This window comes from Aulonocara sp. 'chitande type north' Nkhata Bay, linkage group LG6 (genome assembly GCF_057382095.1).
Source record: "Aulonocara sp. 'chitande type north' Nkhata Bay isolate Kocher_YH1m ecotype deep benthic linkage group LG6, A_spYH_male_GT1.1, whole genome shotgun sequence".
NCBI lineage: Eukaryota > Metazoa > Chordata > Actinopteri > Cichliformes > Cichlidae > Aulonocara > Aulonocara sp. 'chitande type north' Nkhata Bay.
The window spans coordinates 355,250-367,592 of record NC_141349.1 but is presented as its reverse complement, the minus strand read 5'-3'; the positions used below and the strand labels follow the sequence as shown (position 1 = coordinate 367,592).

The following is a 12,343-nucleotide window of genomic DNA, read 5'->3' as shown; positions in this document are numbered from 1 at the left end:
TATCTTTCCACAGGCAACTTCAACATCCAATTACAAAAAAAAAGAAACATGGGAATCAGACCTATCACTACTATCACTCCATCACTACTAATGCCAACATCTGGAATGAGATTTGCAGAAGCATCTATTTCAAAACAAAATCTGCCAATTTACAGCTAATGCAATATTAAATATTCCACAAAACTCAGCTTTCTAGACAAACAACTTTAAATAGGAGTCACATCAGGATTGTTCACAAAATTAGGTAAATGGTTTTATGCAGCTCTGCTTTTACAGTTAAATCGACTTAAACTACAGTATAAAAGAGCCCTTGCACTGCAGTGGTGGTCTCTTTGATTGAAGCCCAAGTCAAAAAAGCCCAGTATGCAGATGGCATTGTTGTCTTCAGTAATAGATTAAAGTTTATTGTCATGTACACTGCAAAACACAAATGGTTACTCTGAGCAATGAAATTCTTGCTTTGCGAGTTCCCAGGCAGGGGACAGAAGTAGTGGTGGTTGAAGTGAGCCTTCAGAAAACGAGGGAAACGGCTGGCTCACCAGAGGAATGGGCGCAGGCATCTGCCAGGTGGCAGGAGTGTGATCTGTGTGCCGTGGGTGGGTGCGGTCCTTAATGATGTTGTGTGCCCCTTTTCCGACCTGGGTGATGTAAATCTCCTGTAGTGGTGGGAGGGGTACTCCACAGGCAAACTGTGCTGTTGGAATTACCTCACTGTGATGGAGTTTGTCAGGACACTCTTTGCTGTGCATCTGTAAAGGCTGCTAAGAAGTTTGGAGGTTAATCGAAATTTTCTCAGCTTCCTTAGAAAGAAGAGGTTTCAAGATCGAAACCATCATGAACTGAACACACCTGCAAAGCAGGTTGCTGAATTTAGATGCGTGAGTGTCATTGAATACCTGTGCCTGTGAAAGAAGTTAGTTGCACATGATTATGTTCTTTCTAGCACATGGCTTTGGAAATAAATATAATTCCATATTTTAGTTATAAAAAGGGGGTTGTCATAGTTTACCCCTTCAACATCAACCAGGTAACCAAAAAACTCAAGACGACCTCAGAATCTGGAGCTTTTTCCTATAAGAGATCTGGAAGTGAGAAAAGGCAATAAATAGACATTTTCACATAAATCTGCAACAGTAGGGCTGATGAGAAATAGAAATCTATTTTAATATTTGATATCTGGCAAATAGGTCTTTAAATTAGTTGGTGTTGATGCTTCTTATCACCTGTCCATGGGCCTTTGGAGAAAAAGCCCATGGACGGTGTCTGCTCATTATACTGGAGTGCTTTTGAAGAAAGGTATTTTGAATATAACTTTGTAAGGTGTAGTCCCCTCACTTATGTACTCATCAGTAAAAAAGCTGTCTTTGTGCCATCTGAATTTCATGTTAATTCCAGACAGAGGAGGATTTTTTTAAAGGTTTATTTGAAGATCATCACACACTGACAGTGTTTTTTTTTTTTTACATCGGAGTTTCAGTGGTAGAGCACAGAGACAACTATGAAAAAGGCAAATGTATTGATTTATTTATTGATTTGGTGTCGATAAAGTAACTATCTAAACTCTGTAACATTAAAAACAGTCAGAATCTTCTCCTTCACTCATGCATCGTTTCACTATAAAACAGTCACATCACATACATCCTGCTGAGGGGAGATTACAAGTGCAGTCTCTTCAGAATCTTCATCTTTATTTCCACCACTCATTCCTTCTGAATGACTTTGACCTTCATCACGTGAGGTACTCGTTTCATCCTCATCCTTGTCCTTGCTCTGGTTCCCCTCCTCTTCATTCTGTCTGTTTAGTGCCCTCTCCCTCAGATCATCCCCCTCCAAACTTGAGCAGTCATCCGAAGTGTCGCTGTCTTCCTCCTTGTGTTCTCCTTTTTCCTCGTTGCTTAGTTCATTATTAGCTCCTTCTCCACCCCTCCACACCTCTCCCTCATCTGCCTGTCCTCCTTCTGTGTCCTCCATGGCATCCTCCTCCATGGCATCCTCTGCTGGTCTCTTGTCCCCTGGCCAAAGCTGAACACCCTGGTGGTCCTCCAGGTTCCTGATCCAGGTTCTCAGCCTCTCCCTCACATCTAATAGGAACCTGGGCACAGAGCCACTATGGCCGGACTGCTGGCACACGTGATGGAGATATGCCACAAGCACCATCAAAACCATGATGACCAACAGAATGACAATAAGCCAAATCTTCACTGCCTTTTCGGTTGTGGAGAGTGAGGAAGTTGTGCTAGGTAGAGCTGTATTTGTTGTACCTGATGGAACAACGGTTGTAACTGAATTGGATGTTGGGGAGGATGTTGTTGTGCTGTTTGTAGCTCCAGAGGGAGAGTGTGAATAGCCTAAAGTTTGAGTAGATGTCGTATTGTTCTCTAGAGTATAGTTTTGAGTGCCGGTAGCAAAAGATACGGGAATCAAGAGTATCAGTATAAACACTGACATAAGAAGGATGGCTTTGGTCCTCATGGTGACTCTGTAGATCACTAAAAAGACAAAAAGCAGAAACTGCAGTTAAAACGATGTGAATCGCAAGAAATGACCTCAGTAGCTCTAAACTCAATGAACAACCTGTGAACAGATTTGTCAGGTAATGTTTCTTTAAACACTAAATGATTATTCAGTTTTGTTTATATAGTACCAAACCACAACAACAGTTGCCTCAAGGCGCTTAGTATTGTAAGGTAAAGACCCTACAATAATACAGAGAAAGCCCAACAATGACACTTTGGGAATGAAAAACTCCCTTTGAACAATCAGAAACATCTGGCAGAACCAGGTGACCAGTAGGGGCTGTGGGGAGGGAGATGGTCAACAGTGGGTGCCTCCCCTACTAAAGAAGCATGCCGTGGTGGAGAGCTGGAAAAAGAAGCAGCGGCAACAACAGGTAGACACTACAAAGGCACACACAGGAAGACGTGTGTGTAAAAACATAAACCCCACATTGTTTGCAATAAACAATTTCTGTAAATGTGCAGATGTGATTGTTTGCCAGCAACTTTCCTCTCTATTTGGAACTGTATACAGTAGATACAGCAGTACCTGTACTCTATAGCTCCATCCAGCAGGTAAATAGTTACATATTGTTAATGCACATATTTTAAATGTTTTAAAGAACTTCAATAACTCAATAGACTCAAGACATTTGCCTGAATATTTAAAAAAATGATTTATAATGTTTATTTTCATTCTTCCATGATATGACATTAGTGTCTCCTCACTGTGCAGCTGGTCTTTTTTCCTGCTACTTATCTCTTCTCCTGCATATTGCATTACCATTCTGAACATGTGTCTGTCTCGTGGTTACAGCCTCACCATATTGCTCTGGTTTTTCAGAGGTTTTTCTTTCCCACGTTACTGAGTGCTTGCTAAGAGGGGAACTTTGCATTACACTGTATACAACAGATGCATAGAGTCTGACAGATTGGAGATGAAACTACTTTAGCAGAGGTACAAAGGTGAAGAAGAAGCAAGAAATCTGCTATATTTAACATCATAAATGATAAACACGCTGTACAGTTACAGCAGCTGTGATTTAGCTAGAAGCCAGGCAAACAGGTTTTTCACTTGCATTTTATTTAGAATTGAACTATTGACATTATTAACATCATATTTTATAAACTGATATCTGAAAAAAATGTTCAGCTATGATTATGAGACACACACCTGTGTGAAGTGACAATCAGTCATGCTTGTATTAGTTACAGGAAGTATGCTGTCATAAGAGTTTTAGTTGCTTTTAGGATAATTAAAAATACAAGACTGACTGATGAAAAGCACACGGACACTCGCTGAAAACTTCACGAGGTACACCTGGTCAGCTGCTTGTTAATGCAAATCAGCAAATCACATGGCAGCAACTAAATGCATGTAGGAATGCAGTCATGGTCGAGATGACATCAGAACGGCGAAGAAAGGTGATTTAAGTGAATCTGGTTGTACTGAGTATTTCAGTAACTGCTGATCTACTGGGATTTCCCCATATAACCATGTCTACAGTCTACAAAGAAACTGGTCAGAAATAGAGCAGCAGCAGCTTCCTGTGTGAGAACGCCTTGTTGATGCCAGAGGTCAGAATGGCCAGGCTGTTTTGAGCAGACAGGAAGACAACTGTAATAACCTTTCTCTATTTGTGTTGTGTACTCTTCGTTGTGCATTTCAAAAAGAGCACCTTGGAATGCTAACACATGAAGCTTTAAGCAGATGGACAACAGAAAACCACACTGGCTTCCACTCCTGTTAGCAAAGAACAGGAAACTGAGTCTACAGTTTTTGTGAAGCCATGAAAACCGTTTGCACAGAACACTCCACTAATAACGAGAATGCCAAATGTTAAAGTAAAAAGGTTATATTTGCCCTGTTCACTGACTCACACTCGTTCAGGCTCAGGATGTGGTTAGTTCTGTGCACTCTGCATCTGTGTTTCACTGAAAAAACAGGAAATCGATTTTGCACCTATCTGCAACTTTGCAACAGCAACTGCAGTAATCAGGGGGTTTTCTAACTGGCACCTGTGAATTCTGACTGTTCTATACACAGGACTAATTGTTCTTTTCACTGACAACAAAGTGAGTTTCACTGCTTCAGTCCACTTCAGATCACTGAGATCTGCACGTGGCCCACCATGTTAAATATTTATAGTGTGGTCACTGTAATGAAGCTTTCATTGCAGTGACCACATTAGAGTTCCTCATGAATAATGACAGCTGCTGAACTCTTATGAATCTCTGTAAAAGGAAACTCAGTTTCAGTTTAGTTAAATCATCCCAGGACTGAAGCTGATTCTAGCCGCATGTTACATATTTTATTACCTTCAATTCAGATAGATTTCTCTCATACTGAAACACAGGAAACGTTTGTTCTTTGAGAATGAAGAACATTTACAACAGGTAGGCAGAAGACAAGGAGGTGAATAAATATGTCCAATAAAGAAATGAGTTCAAATAAATGGGAAACTTTATAATACCAGAAAGATACAATATTAAAAAGTAACAAACCAAACTAAAAACTGCAAGTATTTACTTACTCAGTAAATGAACAATTCAGTGAAGTAATGCCAAGCTCCCAAGAAAGACAGGATGTGAAGGAGGCAAAGTTATAGCTACGTATGTGAGAAGACTTAGAGAAGGGAAAGAAAGCAGACACTGAGGGTGGGTGGGGGAACAACAAAGATGAAGGCTTCAGAAAATAGCTTGCCACATGCTCTCATCTCACAGGTCTCATGCAGTCATTTGTCTAACTTTCCTTTTCTAGCATTCAAATGCAGCAGATATAAAATGCTAAAGACAGAAATTAAAGCTGCAAACACAGAGGGCAGATGACCTGTGCTACAGCTTGGGCGAGCTGTTGGTGATTATACGCACGCAGTCGTTTCTATAAAGCATGTGAAGTTTAGGACAGATTACATGATGTACAACTGTGAAATACAATGTGATGTCCTAGAATAAAACAGCCCTACAGGTCATGTTAATGTCCTAACACAGGGGTCAGCAACCTTTAACACCCAAAGAGCCGTTTGGACCCAGTTTCCACAGAAAAGAAAACACTGGGAGCAGCAAATACTTTTTGACATCTAAAATGAAGATAACACTGTTATTGTTTTTTACCTTTACGCTTTGTATAAACAACTAAATTGTGTTGCTTATGAAATCCATGAAGTGCTACAGAGAAAATTAAATTTTATTTATGTAATGAACACATTTTGAACTCTTAAAAAAATATAACAAACATGAATTAAAAAGCTGAACTTAAATTATTCATATAGCAAACAAAAACTGTAGTGAGCCGTCATCCTTATATCACCTTTGGGATTTTGCGGCCTGTAGCGGAGCTTTGACCTGAATTTTAAAAATAATTGGAAAAAATCAACTGAAAAATAAATATTTGCAAAATATCTGGATAAATATTTATTTTACATGGCTAATGTGTGTGTCGCAGTGTGGTCTGCAGTGCCGCTGCAGGGGAGGCACCTGAGCGGCATCCTGTCAGTCTGTGCTCTCTCTGCTGTTGTGTTGGTGTGTGTGGGCTGTGAGCTGGACAGCTACAGCCGGCTGTGTGGCTACAGCAACCATGTGTGTAAAGTGGTCAATCCGGTTGTTCAGTGATGATGCGACGAATCCTACTTCCGGGCCTAAAGTAGTCTGCGTTTAATATGGCTTTTGTGTTGTTAACATGTTTAATGTTTTGTATTTTCTTCTATTTAATCTCAAAAAGCTCCTAAAACAGTCAGTGATCACTGTTGACCTCCCTCAGCTTTTATTACCACTAATCATTTATTTAAGCTCAGTTTTTAAAACCTTAGGATGTAACTGAGTCATTCCTACTATTCGGTGCCATTTCAGTGTGATCACTCTTCATCAAAAAATACAAAATTTTGAATTATTTTAACATTTCATCTAAAAGAGGGATTTTCAACCTATAAGAAAAATGTATTGGTCCAGCTAAGGATATTATATTATAATATTTTTTAAAATCAAAGTCTTTACCCATGACGTGCCAAATGTCCACCCTGTTACAGGACATTCAATTTTCTATTAATAACTGTTTTGAATACACAGTTATAGTAATATTTACATTTTCTAAAAGCTACAATGTCCCTTTTTAAAATCTGCAAGGAAATTTCAAGGAAGTATTTTAAACAAGCATTATATTGAAAGAAGACAGGTTCAGTTTTAAGACACAGTGTAATTTCAAAAGATTGTTTTTAGATTCAAAGGGAATATAAAAAAAAATTGGCTCCATTTTTAAGTAACTTAATTTTGCTGATTCATTCCCTCCCAATAACCAAAGAGACCAAAGAGACCTGTTACAGTGCATAGCAATAACAGGGGTGACGGTAACAGGGGGGAGATTTTATGCTAAACTTAGCCATTACTACTAGTATGATGAACAACAAGCTAGTACATGGTGACCACTAAGAACCATTTTTAACATGTTTATTAGCCATATTATAAAAATTACAAAAAAAAATTTGTTTCCACTATTAATAAGCGTAACAGGTTGGACGTGTTATGCTTTGCCACATTACAAAATCTTGCTAAAACATTGAAAAAAGGGTTGATTAAAGAGTGGTACTTACTCGTCTTCTTCTTGAAAGTTTTCCCTCCAAAATATGTTACATCTGGGAGTGTCATGTGACTAAAAGAATAATCAGGTGATGTGTTCTATGGAATTCTTATCAGAGTAACAGGGGTGACAGTTGATTCAGGGACACAACATTTTTTAAAGATTTTAAGTATTAAACATGCATTAATAATAAAAAAGAACATTTGATGAGGAACATTAGAAATAAGCCAATCCAGAAATTATGAAAAATCTAGATTTATTTATTTATTTTTAAGTTATATTTGTAACTGAAGTCGAGCAAGCATGACTGGGGACATAGTACTTTAGTGACTTGTGCTAAAATAAAAGTAATTTACTTTTAATGTATTTATCCTGTGTATATATCAATGTGTTCTATGGTAGAGGGGGGTTAAACATACAAGAAAATGATTTAGAAATAAGCATTAGACAAGTTTTACACTAAATATACCATATTATGTCACTAGGACTCAAATGGCACCGAATAGTAAGAATGACCCAACTACAGCCCAGCCCATGCAGCAGTATATGAATGACTAACCTCGTATTGTGGATGGATTATCTCAGTTGTTCTCCTGGCTGAAGTTTGGTCCTTTTACAGCATCCTGCCATGCGATTACATTTGTTCCTGACCACCGAGAACACTCACGTTAACTTTTATCGAGTGGAAAAAAAGTTAGCTTGTTTATATTATGCTAACATAGCTGTGTCGCTAGCGGTCACGTAGCACATCATTATATACCAGCTAGCCCAACTTCAGTAACCCTACAAACGTCACTGCTGTTTAGTTTTCTGTCTTCATTTATGCTGGAAGTGATAGCAGAGCTGTACGTTTGAATTTGTTTCCAAAACCCCGCAGTCAGGACATGCTATATTGTATTTAGATAGAAGCTAGCGAGCTAACTCCCTGCTAACTTCTAACTCCGTTAAATGTCATAAATTCCGTTTTCATGGATGCCTGGATGTTAAACTCAATTGTTACACCTGGTAGAGCAGAACGCTGATCATTTTATTAAAGATGAAAGACTTTAGACAGTTTTTCAACTCTCAGTAATGCCATAGTGATCGTTTGACATATGGACCTGCAGCGGAGTTTAGGCCCAGACACGGCTAATGACGTCAGACTGAACAACCGGATAAAGAAAAAAAGCATGTTCGTGCAAACATCATTTTTTTCCAAACCACGTGAAGCCGCAGTATAAAGACTAAAGAGCCGCATGTTGCCGACCCCTGTCCTAGGAGAAGGCCTGAAATAGTGAAACGAGAACATTTTAACCCTCGTGCTCATTGTGAAAATTTAGCATAAACATTGTTGAAATTGCTGTTCTTGGTGCTCCCTTAACAGACCACAACAAAATACAGTGCACTCACCACAAAACAAAGCATGTTGCTGCTACCTTTGAAATATCTCAGCTTGCATAGGAAATATAATGCCCATCCCTTCTTGTAACCAGCCTTTGTAAGCTTGTTGTCAGTCTAAACACCCAAACATACGACTTAAATCCTGTTCTGCCCTCTTCTTTCACCATCTCTGAAAGTCTTATGTAGCAGACGATTTCTCCCAAACCACACCATTAGTGCTCTGTACTCCTACTACTGTCATAAATGCACAAGAGAGTTTCAACAGGTGGAGCAAGACTTTTCTCTGCATGTGAGCTGAGGCTACTGCAATGACATCTTGTGGCACTATGGAGGCGTTTGCTATCCCCATGTATGAGACCCACACATTCTCTGCATGTGCGTCTCTCAGCTTAAGCAGTGTCAGAGCGTAAATGGAGCGGATACACCAACATGGCTCCAAATTTACATCATTTCAAGTCACTAAATTAAAGAAGTTATTGTAATGATATAATGAATCCAACTCACAAAAGAAATGAGTAAAAAACACATTTCACTATTTTAGCTTCCTCGATGCTGCACACTGATTAGATATTTTATTTTAGGTTTCTGTAATGCGTCATCCACCACTATGCACGAGCTCTTTGATCAATTGTATTGTCTAGATGCATTCTCCATCATCCAGGTAAGTAAATCTCCAAAAGTTGATTGTGTTCATCTGGACGTAGCGTTTTCAGTGGGAGAAACGTTTCGTCACTCATCCAACTGACTTCTTCAGTCTCAGCTGACTGCAGGTTTCCCCAACCTTATAAACGATATATTTGCATAATGACTGAAACCACCCACTGAAGGAACAATGATGAAGGAACTGTCCTCCCAACTGTCCTTCCAGGCCTTTGTTCCTTCAGTGGGCTAGTTTCAGTCATTCTGCAAATATATTGTTTATAAGGTTGGAAACCTGCAGTCAGCTGAGACTGAAGAAGTCAGTTGGATGAGTGACGAAACGTTTCTCCCACTGAAAACGTCCAGATGAACACAATCAACTTTTGGAGATCAATTATATTATTTGTACTAAAATATACATTTTCAATTGACTTTAACAAAAAGCAGAAGGAACAGTAAAGCTTGTTCTTATTTTTCTTTAAGATATCAAATTACAGTTTTTACTTGCATTCCTGAGCAGAAAAACATGTTTTATTGTTTGAACGTTATGCTTGATTAATGCCTGACTTCCCAGAGAAGTACCAGATTTCTAAAATTCATGTATGTCTTCTTGTTTTTATGACAGGTTGAAGGTTTCGGCTGCAGTATCACTGCCCACATCAGCAACAGGAAAAGTGCAGCTGCAAAGGCTGAACCAGAAGCAAATTTGTGGCAGTGACACCACACTCTCATCTCTCGTGACCCCACACTGTCAGAGGATGCATGTAAATGCATGCGGCATGGAAAAAACATATTTTTTCTTTGTTTGTTTCACAGCAGGTAAGCTTGCTTGTTTTTCTCATCAGCCAATCTTTTTGGTAAAATGGTTCTAGGAACCATATTATCTTGATATATACACAGTACAGCAGCTAAAATAACTATTGAACGCCACTTTTCCAAGTAAATACATTTCTAAAAGTGCTGTTGATATGAAATTCTTACCAGATGTCGACAATAATCCATCCAATCGACACATGCAAAGAAATCAAACCATATATGTCCATAAATTATGTGTAATAATGAGAAATGACACAGGAAGTATTGACATGCATACTCTGTGTAAAAGCCTTGTTGTTGGTGATGACAGTTTCAAGGGCTTGAGGGTCCTGAGCAGTATCTTAGCTGGGGTGGCTGTAGCTCAGGAGGTCTCTGTCTGCATGCCAAGTATCCTTAGTATCTAAGATACAAACCTCAAGTTGCTCTCTGATGCATCCATCACAGTATGAATGTGCGTGAATGTTAGTTAGTGAGCACTTAAAACCATAGAAGAAAGTGTGAATGACTGTGTTTGGGTGAATGTGGCATGTTATGTAAAGCGCTTTGAGAATCAGTCCATTTACCATTCCCACGACTGCACTCTTCTGGACAGAGATCTTGGATGTTATTCCTGGGATCTGTTGGAGTCACTGCACCGAGTGCTCCGATTACCATTGGGACCACCATTACCTTTACCCTCTACATTTTCTTGAGCTCGTCTCTGAGCCCTTGGTACTTCACCAGCTTCTCGTGTTCCTTCTTCCTTCCTTAACCATGTTGCTGTCATTCAGTATCACTACATCTATCATTACGGCCGTCTTCTTCTGTTCGTCTACCACCACTATGTCCAGTATATATACAGCCTGCACCTGGGGTCTTGCCTGGTGTGATAGACCCCAGCCTCTATGGATCTTGTGCTCAGAGCTTGTTGTTGTGCTGCCATGATGAAAAATCTATAGGCAGTTTTAGGTTTAGATCAACAAGTCATAAAGACAAGCATCCCACAGTAGTATCTATGAAATCGGCATTGAACAAATTTATAGAAAATCAAGTGTTTTAACAAATTGGAGTTTAAGAATTGATTTCAAGTCTTGTTTCTAACTTTGATGTTTAGTACAGAGATAATGGCTGCTATTTGCATGTGTACATTTAGTGCAGGCTACCATAAAACTTTCCATCTCATAGAAACATAGCACTCTGTGAATAGATGGCTCACAACCCCCCAAACATTGTGGTTAGCACCTTTTTTTTCTTTTCTTTTTCCAAATGTAGTATTTGTCTTTAGTCTACTGCATGTTACAAAGAATGTTTTTGTTCTATGTTGCTATTTAAAGTTCTGAAAGCTTAGAGGAGGGTTGTTTATGAATCCTGAAATCCTGCAAATGATTGGAGGACTGTTCAGAACTACATAAACTTGTGAAAATTCGGTGGGGTTTTTGTTACCGCTATGCAGAGTGTGCTTAAAAAAGAAAAAAGAAAAAGTATTTCATGATCCTCAGTATCTGTGTGTAGAAAATTACCCTCCAACTTGCTAAGAAACTACTAGATATCTAAACCAATTCTCTCTGGACGTTCGAACTCAGCTTGATCATTGATGAAGACTGTTACTGTGACCTGAAGGTTTATTGGCTTTACTTTCTACATTTTGTAATCGTATCACCAGACCTGCAGCTGATAGGTACCGACAGGCCAAGCGGAATGCGGCTCGGGTAGTGGCTGAAGCAAAAACTCGGGTGTGGCAGGAGTTCGGAGAGGCCATAGAAAAAGACTTTCAGACTGCCTCGAAGAGATTCTGGCAAACTGTCAAGCGTCTCAGTAGGGGAAAGCGGTGCTCTCAATTCAATTCAATTTTATTTATATAGCACCAAATCACAACAAAAGTCGCCTCAAGGCGCTTCACAGATACAGAGAAAAACCCAACAATCATATGACCCCCTATGAGCAGCACTTTGGCGACAGTGGGAAGGAAAAACTCCCTTTTAACAGGAAGAAACCTCCAACAGAACCAGGCTCAGGGAGGGGCGGGGCCATCTGCTGCGACTGGTTGGGGTGAGAGAAGGAAGACAGGATAAAGACATGCTGTGGAAGAGAGACAGAGGTTAATAACAGATATGATTCAATGCAGAGAGGTCTGTTAACACATAGTGAGTGAGAAAGGTGACTGGAAAGGAAAAACTCAATGCATCATGGGAATCCCCGGCAGCCTACGTCTATTGCAGCATAACTAAGGGAGGATTCAGGGTCACCTGGTCCAGCCCTAACTATATGCTTTAGCAAAAAGGAAAGTTTGAAGCCTAATCTTGAAAGTAGAGATAGTGTCTGTCTCCTGAATCCAAACTGGAAGCTGGTTCCACAGAAGAGGGGCCTGAAAACTGAAGGCTCTGCCTCCCATTCTACTTTTAAATACTCTAGGAACAACAAGTAGGCCTGCAGAGCGAGAGCGAAGTGCTCTAATAGGGTG

At 39.6% G+C, this 12,343-nt stretch overlaps 2 protein-coding genes across 2 annotated transcripts in view; one reads left to right on the top strand and one right to left on the bottom strand.

The window, feature by feature from the left end:
* Window positions 1–1,406: 1,406 nt before the first annotated feature.
* On the bottom strand, window positions 1,407–5,119 carry LOC147326930 (uncharacterized). The gene is made up of 2 exons (XM_086297446.1): window positions 5,030–5,119; window positions 1,407–2,489 (listed from the first exon to the last, which is right to left on the bottom strand). Coding segments are annotated over exons 1-2 (876 nt in total). The 5' UTR covers window positions 5,031–5,119; the 3' UTR covers window positions 1,407–1,614.
* Window positions 5,120–9,814: 4,695 nt separating this feature from the next.
* Window positions 9,815–12,343, top strand: part of LOC147326929 (CD48 antigen-like) — a 38,279-nt gene continuing 35,750 nt past the window's right edge. The window contains exon 1 of the mRNA XM_086294476.1: window positions 9,815–9,906. Within this exon, the coding sequence (XP_086150602.1) occupies window positions 9,846–9,906 (61 nt within the window). The 5' untranslated portion in view covers window positions 9,815–9,845. The remainder of the gene's footprint in view (window positions 9,907–12,343) is intronic.